At 48.5% G+C, this 20,438-nt stretch overlaps 1 protein-coding gene across 10 annotated transcripts in view; it reads left to right on the forward strand.

Annotated features, from left to right (window-relative positions):
- Ankrd6 (ankyrin repeat domain 6) overlaps nucleotides 1–20,438 on the forward strand; it is a 151,504-nt gene that overhangs the window by 125,146 nt on the left and 5,920 nt on the right. For 5 of the 10 annotated variants that reach the window (XM_013510763.1, XM_013510764.1, XM_005377752.2 and 2 more), the window contains 9 exons: nucleotides 2,790–2,888; nucleotides 4,528–4,626; nucleotides 9,413–9,511; nucleotides 10,755–10,853; nucleotides 12,774–12,872; nucleotides 13,435–13,512; nucleotides 17,332–17,436; nucleotides 18,546–19,163; nucleotides 19,700–19,852. In XM_013510763.1, the coding sequence (XP_013366217.1) occupies nucleotides 2,790–2,888; nucleotides 4,528–4,626; nucleotides 9,413–9,511; nucleotides 10,755–10,853; nucleotides 12,774–12,872; nucleotides 13,435–13,512; nucleotides 17,332–17,436; nucleotides 18,546–19,163; nucleotides 19,700–19,852 (1,449 nt within the window). The remainder of the gene's footprint in view (nucleotides 1–2,789; nucleotides 2,889–4,527; nucleotides 4,627–9,412; nucleotides 9,512–10,754; nucleotides 10,854–12,773; nucleotides 12,873–13,434; nucleotides 13,513–17,331; nucleotides 17,437–18,545; nucleotides 19,164–19,699; nucleotides 19,853–20,438) is intronic. The other 5 variants (XM_013510768.1, XM_013510767.1, XM_005377757.2 and 2 more) reach the window with 4 other exon arrangements.

Consider the following 20,438-nt stretch of genomic DNA (forward strand, 5'->3'; position numbering starts at 1 on the left):
AGAAAGGGGCATGCAGTAGACACCTGTGCCGGCCGCCTGGGGACAACTTGTGTTCGGTAGTTAGAGCTCCTTGAGTTTTGATAATCCCTCTGGAAATTAACTCCTAAGAACTGCACTGAAAGTCAGGTTTAGATGCTTGCGCTGAGCTACGTTTTCAGAGAGGAAAGTTGTCCTGCGGTGGGGGAAGCAAATACACTCCGTGACAATGAAGGCAAGCAGTAAATAATGGCACTAGGACAGCTCGAAATCTGCCTCAGCCCATGATTTAGTGAGCAGCTAAGAATCATGACGTAACATATGACCAAGGCATAGGTCAGGCCGTGCCCTGCGTGAAGCCCCTTCATGTGGCTGTCTGCACAGCAAGAATGGCGGACGTCACCCACATGTTTACATGTTCAGGGCTTGTTGTCCGCACTTTCTGCAAAGCACAGACAGAGTTGTGGGTTTGTCTTCTGAGTTGTTCTCACTGAGCTGAGGAGTGCTGGCTAGGCTGCCCGCAGTCTGTAGGGCTGTTGAAAGGTCTCCAACAGCTCACACCTGGCCACGTCAGCAGTATCCTGAAAGTGGGCTGTAGTCTCACCGATCTTGCTGGGAACAGAGCGCCGTCTTTCTCGGCAGGTCCGTAATAGTAAATCATACTTGAGGCCCACTTTGGGCAAGTCTGTGACCCTTCTGATTGGAAAACAGGAAGTCTTGGGAATTCTTACAGAATTTTTTAAAAGGAAGATCTGAACAATCGCTCCTAATGACTTATTTGGGCATCAAGCATTCCTCTTCTGAAGGGATTTGAAATGGGTGATGTAACGGCCCGGCACCCTCCTGCATCCATTGCCTACTGGCCACATTTTCCCATCGACAGAGTGGCACACGAAGAGGGTCCCCTTTCAGTCAAGGGCCTGGGAGGGTGGGCAAGAGAACCAGCCCAAACCTGCCCTGTCATAATGGGATAACAGCAAAAACCAGAGGAACGGATGAGAGCTTAGGAGGCCAAGGGCAGGGTTGCTGATGGCAGTGCTGAGGACAGTAAATGCAGTTGGGGCATAGGGTTGGATGTCTGGGCCCCATCACTCCGGAAGTCCCCAGAATTCTACAAATGAACTCTGAAGAAAGATTGTGAGACATGGATAGATACATTCTGATACATAGTTATTGCTTAGACTTTTAATTAGTATTCTTCCTGATGCTCCAAGTTATATGTGTTAAATATAAAAAATCACAAGATATTAAAGTATAAGGAAGAAAATAAAAATCACTTCCCTTTGTGGATTTTTAGAGACAGAATTTTAATTTTAACAAAACAAATTTGAGTTTTAACTAGGATTGAATAGGTTTTTCACTGTGATAAGGTGTGGGTAAGAAAGTGTACCATCATGGCTTTTTTTTTTTGTACCGGAAATCGAACTCAGGACCTTGTGCTTGCCAGGCAGGCGCTTATGCCACTGAGCTATATCCCCGGTCCGGCCCATCGTGACTATTTTTAAGCATACTGTTCAGGGGCAAAAAGGACATTCTTATTTTTGTGAAACCATCACTGCCATGCTTCTCTGTAGCTTTTTTCAGAGTAAATGCTTTTGATATACATTGTTGGTTAAAGCCCCAGGAAGATTAGTAAATTGAATCTGCATTTTATTAAGGCTGTTTGGAGTTAGTTGCAGGTCCTTACTTTTAAAAATTTGTTATCTGTCCTGCAGTGGTCTCTCTTGGGCTAAGGATGACGGGTGTGCTGGAGCGTGTCTTTTACCTCTCCACACTCTGTCAAGAAAATTCACTTACATAAATCTTACCAACCAAATCATAGAATCCAAACGCAGAAGAGAGGGACCTCTGGCATCCTCAGCCCTCACTTTCTGCAGGTGAAGATCTGAGGCCCACCACGGTGACAGATGTCTCCTGAGGCTGTCCACGGCCCAGCTCTCCTGGACCCCTGGCTGTGTGCTCATTCCTTTCCACCAGGAACTTTCCACACGGTTGACCATCTCTCCTTTCGAACCTGGGTATGGGCCTGACTTGATTTGCCCCAACGTGACTTCCTGAGCACATGTCAGAGATAAATGTGCTCTTAGAGCCTCGGAACTCTCTCTTGTTACAGTCTTGACCTTCTTACCTCTGGGAGTGTTTCATCCTTCTCTCCGCTGCAATTAGGGGAAAGAGTCAAGTTCCCTTTGGCGCCTGAAGGAGAAAACTGGCTCGTGATCCCAGGAATCTGATCACAGCGAAAGGAGGTCCGAATGCAGCATAAATCAGTGAGGATGCAGTGATAGGGTACAGCCCCTGCAGTCCTCAGGTGAAGCAAGGCAGACCCCTGCATTGCTCTTGGCTAGTGCAAAGCAGTGAACAAATTACACACTTGTCATCAAAGCATGAGTGCTACTAACTGAAGTGGCTGGGAAGTAATTCTGTAAGCTGGGACCTCAGGCCTCGGGGATAAAGAATAAAGGCATCACTGCTTTATCTGCATAGAGCACACAGCCTAGCTCCCAGACCCACTGTTTACATGTGTGGCAGTCACGTCTCCGGGAAGACAGGACAGGGTCGGCCCTTCCTTCTGAGGTTGATCTCCATTCTTGCTAGTGATTTCAGGTCCCTGTGAATTACACTGCTTTGCCAGCATGCACTGTCTCCTAACAAGGCCACAAAGCCCACCTTGCCTGAGGTGACCACGATGTTCTGCAAGTGACCAGTCTGCTCCGTGTGGGGACAGGAGATGTCCCGGTGTCCAAGTGGAGGAGTGAGTGCGTGGGGGTGTGCTGGGAGAGTTGACCGCTGTCCCTGCCTCTGTCGCTTTGCAGGGGGACCAGACTGCCTTGCACCGGGCCACGGTGGTGGGCAACACAGAGATCATTGCAGCACTCACTCAGGAGGGATGTGCCCTGGACCGCCAAGACAAGGTGAGGTGGGGGTGTCCGCTACTTACTCCCTAAGGCGGGGGCTGTGATCAGATTCCTAAGGAGTCCGCTTCGTAGCCACTTCATAACCTGATTACTCCTGCTTGTCAGTCGTGATTTCACAAGATGAAATCAGCGCAGATTTCCTCTGAAAGAGTACCTCGTTCCCAACCAGCTGTATTTATGGTAAAACCCCTTTCTCTCTTGTATGGCACCGGTAACAACCACATAAACCCAAATGGTAAAAGGAAAAAAAAAAATCTAGAAATTATCACCTGTGGGGACTTGGAGGATGTGCCTTCAGATGTTCTGTTTACCTTCTGCTTTTAGATAAGAAAGCAAGTTAACGTCTTTAAACCATTGAAAGAAAAAAATAAGCAAAGTCCACGATCTTTAAGAAATCCCAATGGTATGTGTTGACCCAGTGTTTTTACGTTGTCCCTCTTAAAACATGTACCTTGCCTACGTGTAATTCACCTCTGCCTCCTCCCGCTGCCAGCAACTTTCATGTAAAGTGTAGCATACGTGCAGAAAAGCACCCAGATCGTACGTGTGCGCTCCACGAGCCTCACCTCCTGTGTGGGCATCAAATCAAGACACAGCTCCTTCCAGCCCCTGCCGGTGTGGTTTTACACCACCTCTCCCCTTTCCTTCTGTTTCTGCTTTGCATCCGCAAGAGGACACGCATCACCAAAACCATTCTCAGCACTGCCCCACTCCCTGGCCTCGTGGACCTCGACTCCTTTTTGTGGATATCAGCTAGATTAGGCCTCGTCTCTTCATGCGTATTTCTAGGGGCATGGATGCGGCTGAGTAGGTCTCAGCGAGAGCCTGGGTGTATCTGGAGAATGCACCTATGTTGACCTTGCCAAGTGCCCTGTACCTCGGCCAGGGACAGCGTGGCGTCTCTACCTCCCCTCCACGCTGCCCCCCCAGTGACCCCTTCATTCCTGGCTCTCCCTCATTCAGTTCATTGCATTTAATGATATTTCTCTTTTCTCAGTAGTAAGTTAAGCAAATACAAGCTATGTTTACTAATTAGTTTTTATTTAAAAGCCACATATTTAGGACACTTCTTCATCACATTTACAAACCACTTTTTCCTGGCTGCCTACTCTTCTTAGGGCTTTAAGAATAAACTGGATGACATTTTGGTTTAAAAAAAACCCAGCAGTAAGGAGTGGGAAGGGGACCTATCTATGAGGGTCCTGGAACTCATGAAGCAGAAAACTCTTCCCCCTCTTTGCGGGTTCACTCTGGTGTCAGGAACAGAGCAGACCCCAGCGGGCAGGGAGGTGGGGAGGAGTGGACACTGTGCCCTCCTGAATATGTCGCTTTCTACTGGACAGGAGCTGTGGGTGGGTCCTGGGACCTTTCTCAGTAGAGCTCCTAGGGACGTTTAGGCCCTAATCCTTAAGACATCCGTGGAACATCTGAATTCATTTCTCTGTTGTGTACCTGCAGTGGTTCTCACGTGCTGTTTCTGGGAGAATGCAGACACTGGCCACCCAAATCCTTTTTTGTGTTCTGGTTCAGGTGAAGAACCCAGGCTGATGAAGGCCCTGTGGTATCCAGTGTGATATGTTGATCAGTAGGAGAACTCAGTCATGATAACGTACCTTCTCCCCTGTCTGCTCCTTAGGATGGAAACACCGCCCTACATGAAGCGTCCTGGCATGGTTTCAGCCAGTCAGCCAAGCTGCTCGTTAAAGCAGGAGCCAATGTGCTTGCTAGGAACAAGGTGAGGCCCGGCAGGTGCTAGAACTCCTCACTCACAGGTGAGGATGGCTGTGGGTGTCGCTCTCTGGAGGGGTGTCTCCATTCAGCAAGCACAGCGATAGCTCCAAGGAGTACGGAGAGCCCTGCGGGGTCGGTCTTGCCCAGAAGTTTCATTTTCAGAGAAGGCAGAAGCAGATTGATGTTCCAGGTCAGAAACATGCCTAGCCCCAGCTGATGTGAGAGGCCCTGACCGCCACTGGGAACTGACTGGTTACCATACCTACCACTGGATCTATGAAAATTCGGCAAGAGAGAGCGCTATGAAAAAACATCAGCAAAGAGCTGTAAAATACTAAGACCCTACAGTAGCAAGAACGCGGTGAAGTGGGCTCACTCAGGTGCTGCTAGGGGGAGTGTGACGGCACAGCCACTCCTGGGAGGCAATTTGGAAAAACCAATCAAGAACCTAAAAATGGTTCTAATGGGCTGAGGGTAAAGCTCAGTGGGAGAGTGCTTGCCCAGCATAGGTAAGGCCTTGTGCTTGATCCCTAGCATCCAGAAAAGGAAAAGGAAAAAAAAAAAGATTTTATCTTTTTGCCTAGTAACTTCCCTCCCGGGACCTTGAAAAAAAGCAGCAAAATATGTTGGTAAAAAATTTACCTTCAAAGATGGTTATGACAGCAATAATTATAATTTTTTAAATGTGGGAAGAGGAGTGTAGAGTTCTCATCTACTTTTATAATGGAATCAGTATCACTAAAGTCATTGTTTTTAAAATCATGCTTTTGTGAAAAAGCGTGATAAATGGGTACAAAGCTTCATATGAAAGTATATACATTAAAAAGGTGAAGCTCGGAAGGATATTACCAAAATATTAATATGGTTATCTATGGGAACTGAGACTGATTTCTATTTTTGTTTTTACTTTGTACATTTTTCAAAGTTTCCAGAATCAACTGATTTTTTTTTTTTCTACACATTTGGAGAAGCTTATTTTCAAGGTTAAAAAAAAAAAGCATTATCAGTACTCTTGAGATATTTGCAGTAGTGGTGAGAAGAGATCATAAGAGGGCTTGCCCTCTTTTCAGTCCTGGGATGGCCAGGGTGGGTCTGTGGCAAGAATGAGGAGGCCTTAGGATTTCCCACAGTGCACTTGTGCGGTTGGTATCACAGGGTGGTGGGCTCACCTACTAGTGAGGGGGTAATGAATCCCATGTGGGTGGCAGCAGGAGGCTCTAGGCAGGATTAAGTACCTTCCCTAAAACCAGTACACACTGGTCATGTGTACAGCTTCATATCAAAGTAGGATCTGATACCCAGTATCGCTAGCCTAAGACCCAGCATCCCTATCTCCATGCAAGACCTTCAACAGCAAGCAATACCAGGCGAAAGATCTCATATGTAGTGACTTCTGTGGGCCTCACTTCCTATAGGAAATAAAAAGTGAGAGCTGAAAATGTTTCAAAGAATATAGCCTACATGGGGAGCGAGAGAATCTGCTTCAGTGGCTTTGACCACCTTTGAAATCTCCCAGCTCTTCCCATTTTTCCAGGGGCTTACTCGTGTCAAGAAGCAAGCGATCCTTGTCCTCAAGGGGACAGGGACAGAATAAGTGTTTCATCTTCTCCATTGTCATGTCTCCCCTCTCTGGTCATTTATCACGCTGTAAGATGTTCCTTTGATGTGTCCCATCTGCCCCTCTTTCCATGCTCATTATTAAACACCCCTACATTATCTCAGAAACCCTGTGGCATTGCGAGTGGCCCAAATCTAGTGCCTCGTCCATTTCGCTCCTCCAAGGTAGCTCCCAGCCTCCTGCTGCCCTCTGGCTGTCATGTGTCTCCTGTGCTGCCGGAGCAGGGCTCGCCATCTCCTCTGGGTGCATAGTCCTTTAGGAGCAGCCTTTCCTGTCTCTGCCTGCAAACCTCCAGTCTGGACCCCAAGCCTGTCTCTCTCCTGGAAGGCCCGTCAGGCCATTTCCTGCAGCTCTCCCTTGGCGCTGCATCCGGCTTTGTGCTGCTGTCCACGGGTCACGTGCTTCTCATGGTTCCCTCGTGGGTCAAAGGCTTGAGGGAGAGCAGCAAAGCATGTGTGGCAATAGCACCAGTGATGCCTGGCCCACTGCTTGGCCGGCTGTACGTCGTCCTTTTATCCCAACTGTGAGAAATATGTGGTCCCAGTTCAGGATTATTAAGCTTAAGCTGTGGGCCACCTACGCTTTGACTGAGATGTGTGATGGTGACACATTTAGGGCCATAAACTCCCCCTAGTCTGTCTGGTCCACCACCTTGCCTTCTGTCATAGGAAGGGCCCCAACAGAATGGTGAAAAGCCACGCGTTTTCTCTGTAGATAAAGTGGCAGGGGCTTTGGAAGTATTGGTATGGTCTCTCTTGGCATTCCAGAAGAGGGGCTTTTATATTCTGCACTAGACAGTCCATGGAAGGATTCTAGAGAGTTCCTTCTTGCTCAGTAAGTAAAGCAGCCTCTGTCTAGGAAATGAGTACCCATTACTCAGGGTGGCAAAAATGCCTGCTACATATATCTACCATAGGTCACTTTTTTTAATGTTAGGTTTTGAGGTACAATTTACATACATGAAGTTCATTTTTTAGGTATGAACAGTATTGTTTATGAGTTTTGACACCACCCCAGAAAGTTCCTCTGTACCCTTTGGTGGCAGTCCCCAAATCCCCATCCTGGCCTCTGGCAACCACAGATCTGCCTTTTGAGAAATGAGGGCCGGAGATATAGCTCAGTGGCATAAGTGCCTGCCTGGCAAGCACAAGGTCCTGAGTTCAATTCCCGGTACCAAAAAAAAAAAAAAAAAAAGATGAGAAATGCTATGCAGGTGGAATCATGCAACACACAGCCTTCTGTGTCTGACTTCTCTCAGTGCAGTGTGTTTGCGATTCTGTGTGGTTACATGTGTGGACAGCTCAGCATTTTCTATTGCCAAATAGTACTCCACTGGAGATGTACACAAGTTACCATCAGAATCTACAATTTTAATTGTCATGAGCCAAGTACTTTCCACACGATTGATATTTTGTTATTGGCAAAGTAAACTTTGGTATATTTCTGGAGCCATCAGATTTATCTTACTTCCCTCATTGATTCAGTACATATTTAATTGACTCCCTTGAGACTAACAAGTTGGGAGCAAAGCATTTAAATGTAGGCAGAGTCTTCATTGTTGAGAACTAAGTTAGCAGTGGTTCTGTACATGGCTGCATATTAGATTTTCCTGGGGAGTTTGAAACAACAAAAAGTCTAGGCTAACCAGCTGTCCTAGGCAGCCCAGGACAAGTAACTCAGAGTCCCAAGTCCCCAGAAGGGTGGGAGCTGTGCAGGTCCTCTCGGAGACACAACCCCGGGTGACTAATGTGCAGCCAGGAGCTGAGAACCGCTGGGCTCACCAGACCTTCGGGCTTGGAGTCCACCGTGTTCGTGCAGGTAACAGAAAATCCAGGCTGGCAGGAGCTCAGGCTAGGAGAGGGGAAGTAAGGGAACTGGCGACGGACAGTTTCATCTGTCTGTATCTCTCCATCTCTGCTAATTCCTCTTCTGGAAAGGTCAGGAACCTGATATCCTGGAGTTGCGGCAGACAGTGCTGTGAGATCCAGAGGGAAGTAAACGAGGTGAGGGAGAGACAAGCTGCAGGCACCTTCAGGGCCACGTGCCCATGCAGCTACCACCTGACCTGGCTCCCTCACTTAGCGGGACAGACCCCGAGATCGTGCATTAGCATCCGAGTGTGCAGGCAATCTCAGAGGACGCCATGCCTCCTACTGTGTTTCCTGCTCGCGGTGTTACTTCTCTGGAGCTCATCTGCAGCCTTGCAGGCCCTGTTCCCATAGAATCACAAAGCTGTGTACACGTCATGCAGTTCTTTCTGCAAGATTTCCACGGGCAGTGTTTTGTCTCTTGGTTGTCACGGTGAGGCGGCACATTGCCAGGAGAGTCCAAAAAAGCAAGAGAGCGTATGGGAAGCAGTAGACAGAACTGCATTTACAGTATCTCCAGACAGGCGGGGCTCCTCGTTCCTAGTTCCATTTTTGATGTTTTAAGAAAAATACAAGAAAAGCCAGGCGCAGTGGCAGATGCCTGTAACCCCAGCACTCAGGAGACTCAGACAGGAAAGTCACTGTGAGTTTGAGGCCAGCCTGAGCTACACACGGAGCTCAGGGCCAGCCCGGACTACATAGGGAGACCCCGTCTCAAAGAAAAACAAAAACACAGAAACGAAAAAAAAAGAATGGGGAAATCGGATAAATGTTTGCAAGCTGTCTCTCGACTACTGTTAGCCAGCACTTTCGGGAAGTGGTCTATTTGCCTCTTTACCCCACCATTAGTAGCACAGTGTTCCACAGTGTCAGCAGGATGGGAACCCTGCTGGCAGGAAGTCATCTGCAAGAGGGATTCCCAGCTGCGTGCCTGTGCTCCTGCACTCTGCACCTTGCAGCATGCCTCTGACACTCAGACTCAGAGGCTCGGGAGGAAGGGCGCATGCTCCACTTCCCAGGTAAGGAATGGAGGCCGGGCATTTGAAGAGCCTTGCCCAGTGGCTTTCAGCTAGTAAGAGACTCAGCTAGAAGTTGCCACCAAGGTTTTATGTGACACGGAACTCTCCTGCCTGTTTGCACTCCACATCAGTGTTCTTCCTTTGGATCCCTCCACCCCGCAATCAGGAGGCAGAGCAGAATAGCGACTTCCTCCCCCGAGTGAGGACCACTGCTCGGCAAGGTGTGTAGGTTTGTGCAGAAGCCCGGCGCTAACATGTCCTCCCTTCTCTCTGCGTCTCTCCAAGGCGGGGAACACGGCTCTGCACCTGGCCTGCCAGAACAACCACTCTCAGAGCACGCGCATCCTCCTGCTGGGCGGCTCCCGCGCCGACCTCAAAAATAATGTGGGTGAACAAACCGGCTTCTTTCGCGCTCTTTCTCTTGTGTCCTCCTTGAAAAGTAAACCCAGAGGCATACTTGAGTATCAACATCTAGAAATGAAGAGGCAGTTTCTAGTATTTGTGGCCTGCCTCTCAACTCTTCCTTTTTTAAAAATCTTTCTCCCTTTGCTCCTCACCTTTAGTGTTATTTCATCTAACATGTGTCTGGCCAAGACAGTCTAAGAAACCTGTAAATACTTTAAGAAAATCTCCACCTACATAGTATTGTACTATTAGCAAATTCAGGACAGAGCCGGGCGGGGGAGGGCCTGTGACGCTCACTACCCAGCCTGCACACACAGCACCCGTCCTGTGATTACTGCAGTGTCCTTCTGATGAGCTGACCGGAAAGGTCCCCTGAATGTCGCTCCTTCCTCCACAAATGAGCTGTCTCTCCTGTATAAACTCTAGCCTTAATGCATTGGGAAGAGGATCAGAGGCTTCTCCCAGCAGTGCTGTTAGCTGGGGCTGTCCCTTTTGGGGACAGATTTCCTCTGCGGCAGATCTGGAATGCTCTGAACCTCAGCTTTGAGCTTGGCTCTTTCGTACTCCAGGGGAGAAGGTTGTGAGTGGTTGCCATTCTCCAGACAACTAAAATGAAAATGTCAAGAGAACACTGGAGAGCATCACAACTTTGTCTCCACTTTTGTTGTTGAGGCTGTGGGATTTGGGTCTGTGCCCACTAAGGAAGATCCTGACTTTTCCTGAGTGCCCTCTTGTGCTGCCAGCGACTACTTGCGCATCCGCAGTCCAGGCTATTATTCTGTGTGGTAGAGTCCTACCAGCCATGGTGGCTGTGTGCCAAGAAAGGCTTGTTTCCAAAGCAGTGCCACTGGGTCTAATTCACTTCACACCAGACTCTTCGGGCAGCTGGGGAGGCCAGGCCCGTGGGTCCTTATCACCCACCCAAGCTCTTCTGAAGGTCTCGTGAAGAGCAGGCATCCAGTTCACAAGCGTGGAAGCGGAGATTCTGGCTGACCACATGGTTGTTCTTCACAGGTGGAGAGTTAGCAGGCGTGCCGACAGCAGCCATAGTAGCACAGGACTGCACGTCTTGGAGTGGAGCCTCTGTGTTACAAGAGTTGCTTGTTATCCCATTAACGTCCCTTAAAGAATATACCCACCAGCTTTTAAATGATATTTGCCTTTTATTTTTCTGTTTTGTTTTGTAACTGCTGACTGCTTAGAGTTTGATTTCTGTCCGCAGGCAGGCGACACCTGTTTGCACGTTGCTGCTCGCTATAATCACTTGTCCATCATTAGGCTCCTCCTCAGTGCTTTCTGTTCTGTCCATGAAAAGAACCAGGTCAGTGCATGAATCCTCTTCATGGCGCCAGCACCGTTACGTAAGGCCACCGATAGGGGCGGTACTTAACTCCAGCAGAGCAGAGGCTGCTGGGAAATGTTGCCCTCTGACCTGTCTTGGTCTCCAGGAGCACTGGTTCCTGCGGGGCATCCCACTGAATCCCAGTGGCCCTGTCTTCTCTCACTTCCTAGAGAAAGTGCACCCTTATCATTCCTGTTCGTATCACCACATTTTCATATTGAACTTGGTTTTGGAGATCCTAGTGTGAATTTTATTCAAAACATGGTTTCAGAAAGGAAATTCACAAGGAGGAGTGTGGCTCACTACAGAAGGGAATTAGCAGTTTCACGACTCTCCTGAGTTTCTTCCTCGTACTGCCACTTTTATTTGAGCTGTTGCGCTCTTTTGTTTCTGTAAAACCAGGTACATGGCCTGGGTCTGTACCATATAATGGGGTTTTGAAGCGAAGCTTTGATTGTTACAGTCTTCTCTGGAAAGCTACAAGCTTCTCAATAGCCATTTGGATAAAAGAAATAGATTGTCTTCATATTTATTGATACCTAAATGATGCATTGTTTGACTTTTTTGAGTTTGGGTGCATAAATCTGAAATATATTTAAAAATTAGATTGTGGTTCAGATTACAGATACCTTATCTTAGAACAGTGTTTTGACCTGAATGCATATGAAAATCAACAGAGGAACTAAAATTATTCCTAGAACCCAAAGCCCAAACATCTGGGTTTTTGCGGTCCAAGCATTAGTATTTTTTTTAGAGAGCTCCCTCACTGAGCCAGTAGTCACGCCTGTCATTCTGTAACCTCGCTAGTGGATTCTAGTGCATCAGGCTCCCTCTGCAGTCCCCACCAATCAGTGCTGCTTAAGCTTGGCAGCAGCTTACAGTTGCCAGGGAGCTTTAAGAAGATCCTCACACCCAACTCCAACTGCAGACCAATGAGACCAGGTCTGGAGGTAGAACCCTGGCATCAGTGTTTTTTTAAAGCTCCCTAGTGGATTCCAAGATTGGAAACCGCTTCCACGGAGCCTGCTCCCCAACACACACGGCTAAGTGACTCAGAAAAGAAATAACTATTTGTGCTCCTACTTACAGAGATGGCTGAGTTTTCACACTGCCTGTGGAAAGGTATCAAGCTCTCTGCCTTATCACCTGGCAGGGGAGAGAATGAGTATTTTACTTCTCCTATATCTGTCTGACTTATTCATATAGTATTTGAAAATTATAGCATTTGCATTTGGAATTGGCTAAAGTTGCAGTCGTTTTTTTTCTCCTTTTAGAGTGATCAAAAACATTTTGTGTATAAAGAAAATATAAAACATATTTCTAGGCTGTACGGTAAGAGATAGAAAACAGTCTTAAATGAGCACGTGATGTCTCCTCCCAAAGAAAGAACATCCCAAGGCTGCAGGTGGATTTACAAGTCCTTGGGGCTCCTTCAGATCCCTGTGTCTGAGGGCTGGGCTGTACTCCCCCTATCTTTTTTGTACTCTGCTCAGTCCAGCTCTCCTAAGCCACGTTGCTTTCTGAACTCCCTGGGTGGAGGCACAGGGTCCAGAGCCCCAGGATGAGAACCCGCCCACCCTTGGCTTTCTGCCCGTCATCCTGCCTCTGCGATGCTTCGGCCCCACCATTCTCACCAACCAAGCCCAGCAGGACTTTGCTTCTGCATTTAATCCTATTCTGTGACTTCTGGAACCCCCAATCAGAATGTGACATGGGATAGCTGTGTAGTTCCAAGGTCTCTTTAAATAGAACCACGTGACACTTTAACCAAGGGCCTAGGGTTTATGTAAGAGAAATCTTAGTTTGACTTTGGAGAGCTGCCCTAGGCCAGGGGTAAAAGGCTACAGAGCTGAAGGCCAAGATCAGATGGGGTTTAGCAGGGTTTTTTCTGATTTTCAGGCTGGAGACACAGCTCTTCATGTTGCCGCTGCCCTAAATCATAAGAAGGTGGTTAAAATCCTCCTGGAAGCTGGAGCAGATGGGACCATTGTGAATAATGTAAGTTGAATTGCACCTGGTTTCTGAAGACTTTCTCATCCACTCCATGGGGGTGTGTTGCTATAACCCAACTCCTTACAGACCCGAGGGGCCAGCGCGCTCTGCTGGAGCCACAGCCCCTGGGGCTCCTAGGCTTTTGGCTTAGCTGGCACCTACATTATGGTCATAGCTTCTCCACTCTTCTCCAAGAAGAGTCATTGTTACATGGATTTTAGGGTCCTCTGTGTTGTCCTCAGCAGAAGCATCCCTCCTTGATCCCTCTACCCTTCCTCCCTTCTTTTCCTAGTGGGCAGTGCCCTGGACCTTTGCCTCCTAAAGCACTTCTTGATCCCCAGGCAGCACTTGCCCCTGTTGCTGAGAAGTGTTAATTAGCATGTGCTCAGTGGGACGAGGCCCCTCAGTGCATGGCGTGAGGTAAAGAGCAAGCTGTCATGTGGCGGTGTAACGGAGCACAGGCAGATGCTGGGTGTGGTCAGGAGTGGAACTGTGTGCTCCTGGCGAGAGCTATGTGTGACAGGGCTGGTGTCCCTCTCTCACCTGTCCTCTGTCTGCCTTTCCTTAGGCAGGCCAGACTCCGCTGGAGGCTGCCCGCTACCACAATAATCCAGAAGTCGCTCTTCTCCTCACTAAAGCGCCCCAGGTAGGGTTTCTTATACTTTCTATTGTATTGATTATGTGGCTTCAAACTTGTTGTGACTCCTCTGGTTGCAAACTGTTGAAGCCAAATGAAAGTAAGTAAGTAGAGGATTGATCGGTTTAGCCAGGCAGCGGGAAATGTAGGAATATGGTGGGCCTTCTGCATGACTGGAACCAAAGACTTCAAGTCTAGGTCTCTGTATGTGGGCATCATTTTCTGCCTGCAGCTAATCATTGTCACCACCAGTTTCCTGGCCTTAGTTTCCCAGCTACTTGGCCAGGAGCTCCAGTTTAAAACATGACAGGAGAGAGAACCATGATTGAAGAGGTTGGGCAAATGCCACTCCTGAACAGATGGGACGGGGCCTTTGGAATGAGAGGGGGCATTTCCCAGAGGAAAGTGGGAGGGAGAGGACCATTCCGGGCAGACAGAGTAGTAAATGTTCACCAGGGTCTGGTAAGGAGAACATAGTTTTCTTTTCTTTTTTATAGAATAATGGTATTGTGATCCTCATTCAAAAATGGTCGCTGGACGGGGCTGGGGATTTAGCTCAGCGGCAAAAGCGCCTGCCTGGCAAGCGCAAGGTCGTGAGTTCGGTTCCCGGTACCAGAGAAAAACCAAAAACAAAAAACAAAAAAAAAAAATGGTCGCTGGTGCCTCATCATTTGAATTGAGATTGAAATATCTAACAATAAATAAATGTAGTACTAATATATAACACCAGTATTCTGAAATAACTTTGTCTCTTAGCACTACCTTCCACAGGTAGTTTTTCTGTAACCAGGCCTGCATTATGTATGCCCTTTTGTATTCTGCCTTTTATCCTAACTATAATGAGACAACATTCTTCACTCTTCATAATCATTCATTATAATGGAAGCATTATGTTCTTTTTTATTAGTGTCAGTATTTTTAAAACCATTTATTTAATGTTGGACATTTAGGTTATTCACAGATTGGAGCTATTCTATATCACAATACCACAAACACTGACTGATTTTCATCTGATTCTGGCCAATGTTGTGAGAAGGCAAAGTCTCAAGGAGTCAAAAGATTCTGAATACCAGCCTGGACTAGGATTTTGTGTGGTCCTTATTTTTAAATGTTTAAAAACATACCTAACATGACCAGCAGTTTCTGGAATCATTAAGATTTTTGTCTTTTTCCAAAATGGATCAACCTCGTGAGCATAGGCTGATCCTGTGGTTTCTGAAAATCCATAGACTCCTGATAAGAGGTCTGAGGCACTTCTAGACGTGGAATAGTCCATCTCTTACAAGTTTTTTGTTTTTGCAAAGAGTCATCAATTGAATCACATCTACAAATCCAGATGGGAAAATGCTGTCACTCATGGATCAAAAAGTACAGAGTGGGACTGCGCACTGAGCTCAGTGGCAGGACTGCTGCCTAACATGTGTGAAGCCCGGGGTCCAGTCCTCAGTGACACACACGTGTGCACATGTGGTACAAAGTGCTATCTAATGTCAGAATCCATCACACTTATCTGGCATTTCAGCACTTGGCAGTTTGATGGACCACCAGCCCATCCTCAGCTGTACAAAGATCATTAAGTCTTGTGTGGCTGGAGAAGTCCCTAAGCACATGAAGACTGATGTATCTTTAATCCATCTATCATTTGTCTTTTTTTTTTTTTTTTAATTTTAGGAGGTTTTTTTTTGAGGCAGGGTCTCATTATGTAAGCTGATCTTGAACAGGTAGGCAGGCTGATCTTGAACTCCCTATGTAGCCAGGCTGGCCTCAAACTCCTGAGAGCTGGGACTACAGGTGTGCACCACTGTGCCTCGCTGTCATTTGTCTTTGAGAGCCCAAGGAGCTTCACTGACAGGGCAAACAGCTTTGCCATTTCCCAGTGCAGCTTTCCTTTTGTATTTATGTTTAAAAATAATTTAAGTTTTTCTGTGACAGTACTGAATAGCAAATTAGATGATATGTTATAAAAGTTTCATACATAATTGTAGATGCTAAGCCTTATTTGCAACCCAGAGAGGGAACTTTAGAATGTGCATAAACTTTTATGCATACTGTCCTGATGATCTATGGTTACAGAAGCAGCCTCACTGTTTGTTTTGTCTATAAAGAGAAATCCCCTGGCCTCAGCTCCTTAGTTAGCATGCACTTGAATGGGCCACAAAGGCCCATTCAAGTACTAAGAGGAAACTTTTTTCTGAGCCTTCAAGATCAGTGTTCCCTGATTTCTGTGGACTGGAAAAGATTAATAGTATTCAGTTTGATGGATGGTATGGTTCTTTTGAGAGGCTAAAAGCCATACCATTATTTTCACTGGCTGAAAACATAGTAAATGGAGGGAATCCTTCTCATGATTATTTTGTATGGATGACCTCTATGATCATTTATCATATTTGACTAACATAATTTACCCATACTGTATGAGTGAGTTGCAGGCTGAGATTTGGGCTGTGTCCTGTTCAAAAAGTCCACAAATCAGGTGAGTAATCTCAAATAGGTTTTTATCAGACTTAACTTCCAAATGGGTCTGAGTACAGCACTGAGATAGCTTAGAGCAGTGGCCTGCAGACTTTTTTGGTCCAAGCATCCTTTTACATTCTTAAATATTGTACAGGCCAGAGGTTGAAGGGCTCCACCAGGTCAAAGATCTGTTCCCTGTGTGGTTGAATATCCTCTATCAGTTAAGTAACGCTATGTTAGTTACGTTTCTCTCATTGCTGGGACAAAATACCCGGCATCCAAAATTAAGGAAGGAAAGGTTTATTTAGCTCACAATCTGTGGAGGTGTCAGTGTATATAATCAGCTGGCTCCAAGGCAGGGCGGCATGGCATGGGGCAACAGATCAAGGCAGCAGAAGACAGCAAAAGCACCAAGAGCAAAGCGGAGAGCAAGCCCCTTTTCCTCCCTTATATCGTATGCAGGCTCTCCATCCTAGGGTGGGACCTCCTCTTGCACAGCCTCAGGATGTTTACAGTGAGGACTTGGCTCCCTGCTGAGTGGCTTAGTTAGTGCCTAAACTTCTCAAGGCAGACACAATGTATCAACCATTACAAACAGTATGGCAGATGGGGAGGCACCTGGCAGGGATGGTCCACTGTATGAGTCACTTACTACTACTCTTGGTTAATCCCAACAACTCCCCAATTTTACTATTCTTAAGACAGTGTCTCGATGTGTAGTTCAGGCTTGAATTCATTATGTAGCTCAGGGTGGCGCTGACCTTGTAGCAGTCTTCCTGCCTCTGCCTCCTGAGTGTAGGACGACAGGCAGGCACCAGCATGCCCGCCTCGCAACTTTGCATTTGAGAAGGTAGAGCACAGAAAGGTCACATCACAGACTAAATTTCCTTGTGGAAGCCACAGTTGGAACAGTGGCTCAGGGATGCACCTCAGTGACGTTTGGGTCACAGTGAGTATGACTTGTGCACAGGTTATGGAGGGAAATCTGATGGGTCCAGCGCACCAAGGTCGAGACTCTGCCTGGCGCTGGGCTTCCACACTGCACGACCCCAGGCAACGTCGTGTACATGGTGCTGTTCCTGGTGTACACTGACTTGGCCATTCTAGCCCAGCCCGTGAATGCTTGTGTTGCTGTTACCATGACACAGTCCGAACTTCCTGAGGTTGGAAGTTACAATATCTTACACCCACAATCCAGGGCCCTGCATTGCCCAGCGCAAGACCTGAGAGGCACAGTGGGCACAGAATCGCTCATTTTCTGTGAATGTTTGGTCTCCTCCACGTGGCTGCAGGAGCACCAGGCCCAGGGGTGAGTCCTTCCCGCCAGCGCTGCACAGCCCAGTGGCCCGTAACGACACCCTTTGCCTCCCATAGGTCTTGCGCTTCAGTCGCGGGCGAAGCCTGAGGAAAAGGAGAGAGAGGCTCAAGGAGGAGAGGAGGGCGCAGTCTGTACCGAGAGAGGAGGTTGCACAGAGCAAGGTGGGGTCCTGCTGCCCGCCCGGCCGTGGCTGGCCGCCCGACCGATGCCCTGCCTTCTTCCACTGGCTTCCCTGGCTCTCATGCCCTCCTCGGCCTCTGCTTCCCCCTGGGGCTCCTCAAACGGCCACCAGCCTTCTCCTCCTGCGTCGCATCCTCCCTGCCCTCTGCTGGGATTCCGGACCCTGTGCCTTGGCGTGTGCCGCCCCATCTCTGTCCAGCCGCCTGGACGGCACGTTCAGCCCCGTATCTGTGGCCCGGACAGCACTGCCTCTCTGACCCTGTGCCCTTAACTGTGCAGAGCAGTGCTTCTCTAAGTGCAGGGTCCGTGCGGCACCGGGGACCTTGTTACAAGCAGGTTCTCAGGCCTCCCACACCGGTGCCCAGCAGCTCTGGGTGGAGCCCAGCCCCTGGGTTTGAAAAGTCCTCCAGTGGTTCCTGCTGAGACCCACTGGCGCGGCTGCTCCCTCACTTAGAGAAGAGCTTGCACAACCCTTCCCAGCCTCTCGGGGGAAGGCAAGGACACTGAGATGACTTGTGGCATAGCAGATGCTACCACCAAGTATTTGCTCTTCTGTCATTTTTTTTTAAAAAGCCTCTCATCAAAAAATAAATAAGTAAGAGCCTCTCATCAATTGCCGGTGTTCAGGCATTGTGACTCTCAGCTCCTGTGTGTGAATTGTACATGTTAAATTGTAAAAGTTCTCCCAAGAAGGAGAAACAGGACCTTTTTTTCATTTCTGAGTATTTTTACTCTCTGCTATAGATTGTGGGGGTCCAAGTTCAGAGGATGCAAGAGGTTATATATTTTATTGAAAGGCAAAAGACCAAAAATCTAATGCTTTCTTGTGCCTAGTAGGTTCCTGGAATTCTAGTATTAGACCCAAGACTGTTTCATTTGAGACCTAACAAAATAAAAGCCGAATATTCAGCCAAACAGGAAAAGCGTTACATGTTAAGGCCACCGGGCAGTGTTCCTTGCGTCTGAAATTCACCGGTAAAGAGTCCCACGGGCCTCACTGGATGGAGCCTTGCAAGCGTCCACCTTTACCCCGTTGGTGAAAAGGCTGAAGGCGTAGGTGGCACAGGCTTGTGGGCTCTTCCTTCCGCAGGGCAGTGTCTCAGCAGGAGACACCCCCAGCAGCGAACAGGCTGAGGTCAGAAAAGAGGAAGCCAGAGAAGACTTTCTGTCTGCCTCCCCAGAGCCCCGAGGAAAGGATAACAGGAGAAGAAAGTCAAAGCCCAAGGTCAGGAGGCACGCGAAAGCAGCCGGGAGGGAGATGGCAGAGGATCCTGGGGTTGGTCGTGCCCACTGGCTGAGGAGCCTCCTCACCTGGCTGGGTGGTTTGGAGCCAGAACGTAGAACTTACTCCTGGCTAGGTTCAGACAGGAGGTGGGCCTGCCGGTGTGGGGCTGGGGGCGGACACCACATGGCGAAGCAAGGTGTGGGATTCTCTGCTGAATGGGGGAGTGGGAGCCCCCTGCTGGGGTCACTCTTGCCGATGTTGCGGGGCTCAGGGGTGTTGGCGCTGTCTCCCTCACAGGTGTCAGCATTGTCTGACCTCATCCCCCCAGAAGACCAACAGCCGGGACCCCAGAAGGACCCACATGCTCATCATCACCCTAAAAAGAAAAGCAAACATCGGTGCTTGTCCCCACCACCGCCCCATGAGTTCAGAGCGTACCAGCTGTACACACTGTACCGGGGCAAGGATGGGAAAGTGATGCAGGTACCGTGGGGCTCGTCAGGAAGGGGCCAGAGACCACCAGCAAGGCTGTCCATGGGGGCTCGTCAGGAAGGGGCCAGGGACCACCAGCAAGGCTGTCCATGGGGGCTCGTCAGGAAGGGGCCAGGGACCACCAGCAAGGCTGTCCATGGGGGCTCGTCAGGAAGGGGCCAGGGACCACCAGCAAGGCTGTCCATGGAACGCTATTCCAGGGGGCTGGGGGCACCTCAGGCCTTGACCTAGAAGATGCTCCTGCCACTTAGGACCCAGTAGATGGAGGCTCAGTTACAGAGCCTCGCCATTCTCAGGTGACTAGGGGAGAAAAGCAGCTTGAAGACAGAGGGACCGTCTCTCACCTCAGAATGTTCTTAGTGCCCGCTGGGCCCAACGCTCAGGCTGTAGGACCTTCCGGTGAGGACAGGGTGGACCTGGCTCCTCCATCACCTGTATCTCCCTGGTGTTCTGCCTGGCACGTAGTGGCTGCCCAAAACGTGTTGAAGGAATGAAGGAGAGTTTGATTGCTTTTGGATTTCCCTTAGGCACCAATAAATGGCTGTCGATGTGAACCTCTAATCAACAAGCTGGAGAATCAATTGGAGGCAACTGTGGAGGAGATAAAAGCAGAGCTGGGATCAGTTCAGGATAAAATGAATACGAAGCTGGGGCATATGGAGAGTAAGACCCAGCACCAAGTAAGCAAGCACCCGGCCTCCTGACTGCCTTGGGCTCTAACAGAAAATGAAATCAAAGACTTTGAACATTTTAAGGTGTATTTGGTGTTTCCATTATGTGGAAAGGCTGTTTGAAAAATCTTAGGGCTATGATGGATTGCCTAAGGCTGTTTTAGCTAGCCCCTCTCATAGAGGACTACTTTAGACTGATGCTAGGTATCCCAAGGGCCTCTCTTCACTTCAAAGAAGTTGAAAGATTGGGGTGTAAGGTCAGTCCTCCTTCCAAATGGCTGGGACAGAATTTTGGCTCAGTGTAAGTCAGGTACTGAGGCCTAGACCAGTTCCCTGCAACCCAGGAGCAAAGCCCTGCATACACAGGACTGCAGATGGCAGAGACGCCTCCACAGGAAGAGGATGCAGAGCAGGGAATAGGTGGTCGTAGGAAACATTGATACAGTTCACTAACATGGGGACGGAGGAGAAAAACATCATAAGGTGCTCTCCACAGCCTCAGAACCACTGTTTGTCTTTTAATTGTCTGAACATCTGTGTGTGGAAGGCCATATATGTTGCCAACAGGAGAGGAACTCGCAGTGGGCCGTCACAG

The sequence above is a fragment of the Chinchilla lanigera genome, unplaced genomic scaffold (assembly GCF_000276665.1).
Source record: "Chinchilla lanigera isolate Chin_1 unplaced genomic scaffold, ChiLan1.0 scaffold00010, whole genome shotgun sequence".
In the NCBI taxonomy this organism is placed as follows: domain Eukaryota; kingdom Metazoa; phylum Chordata; class Mammalia; order Rodentia; family Chinchillidae; genus Chinchilla; species Chinchilla lanigera.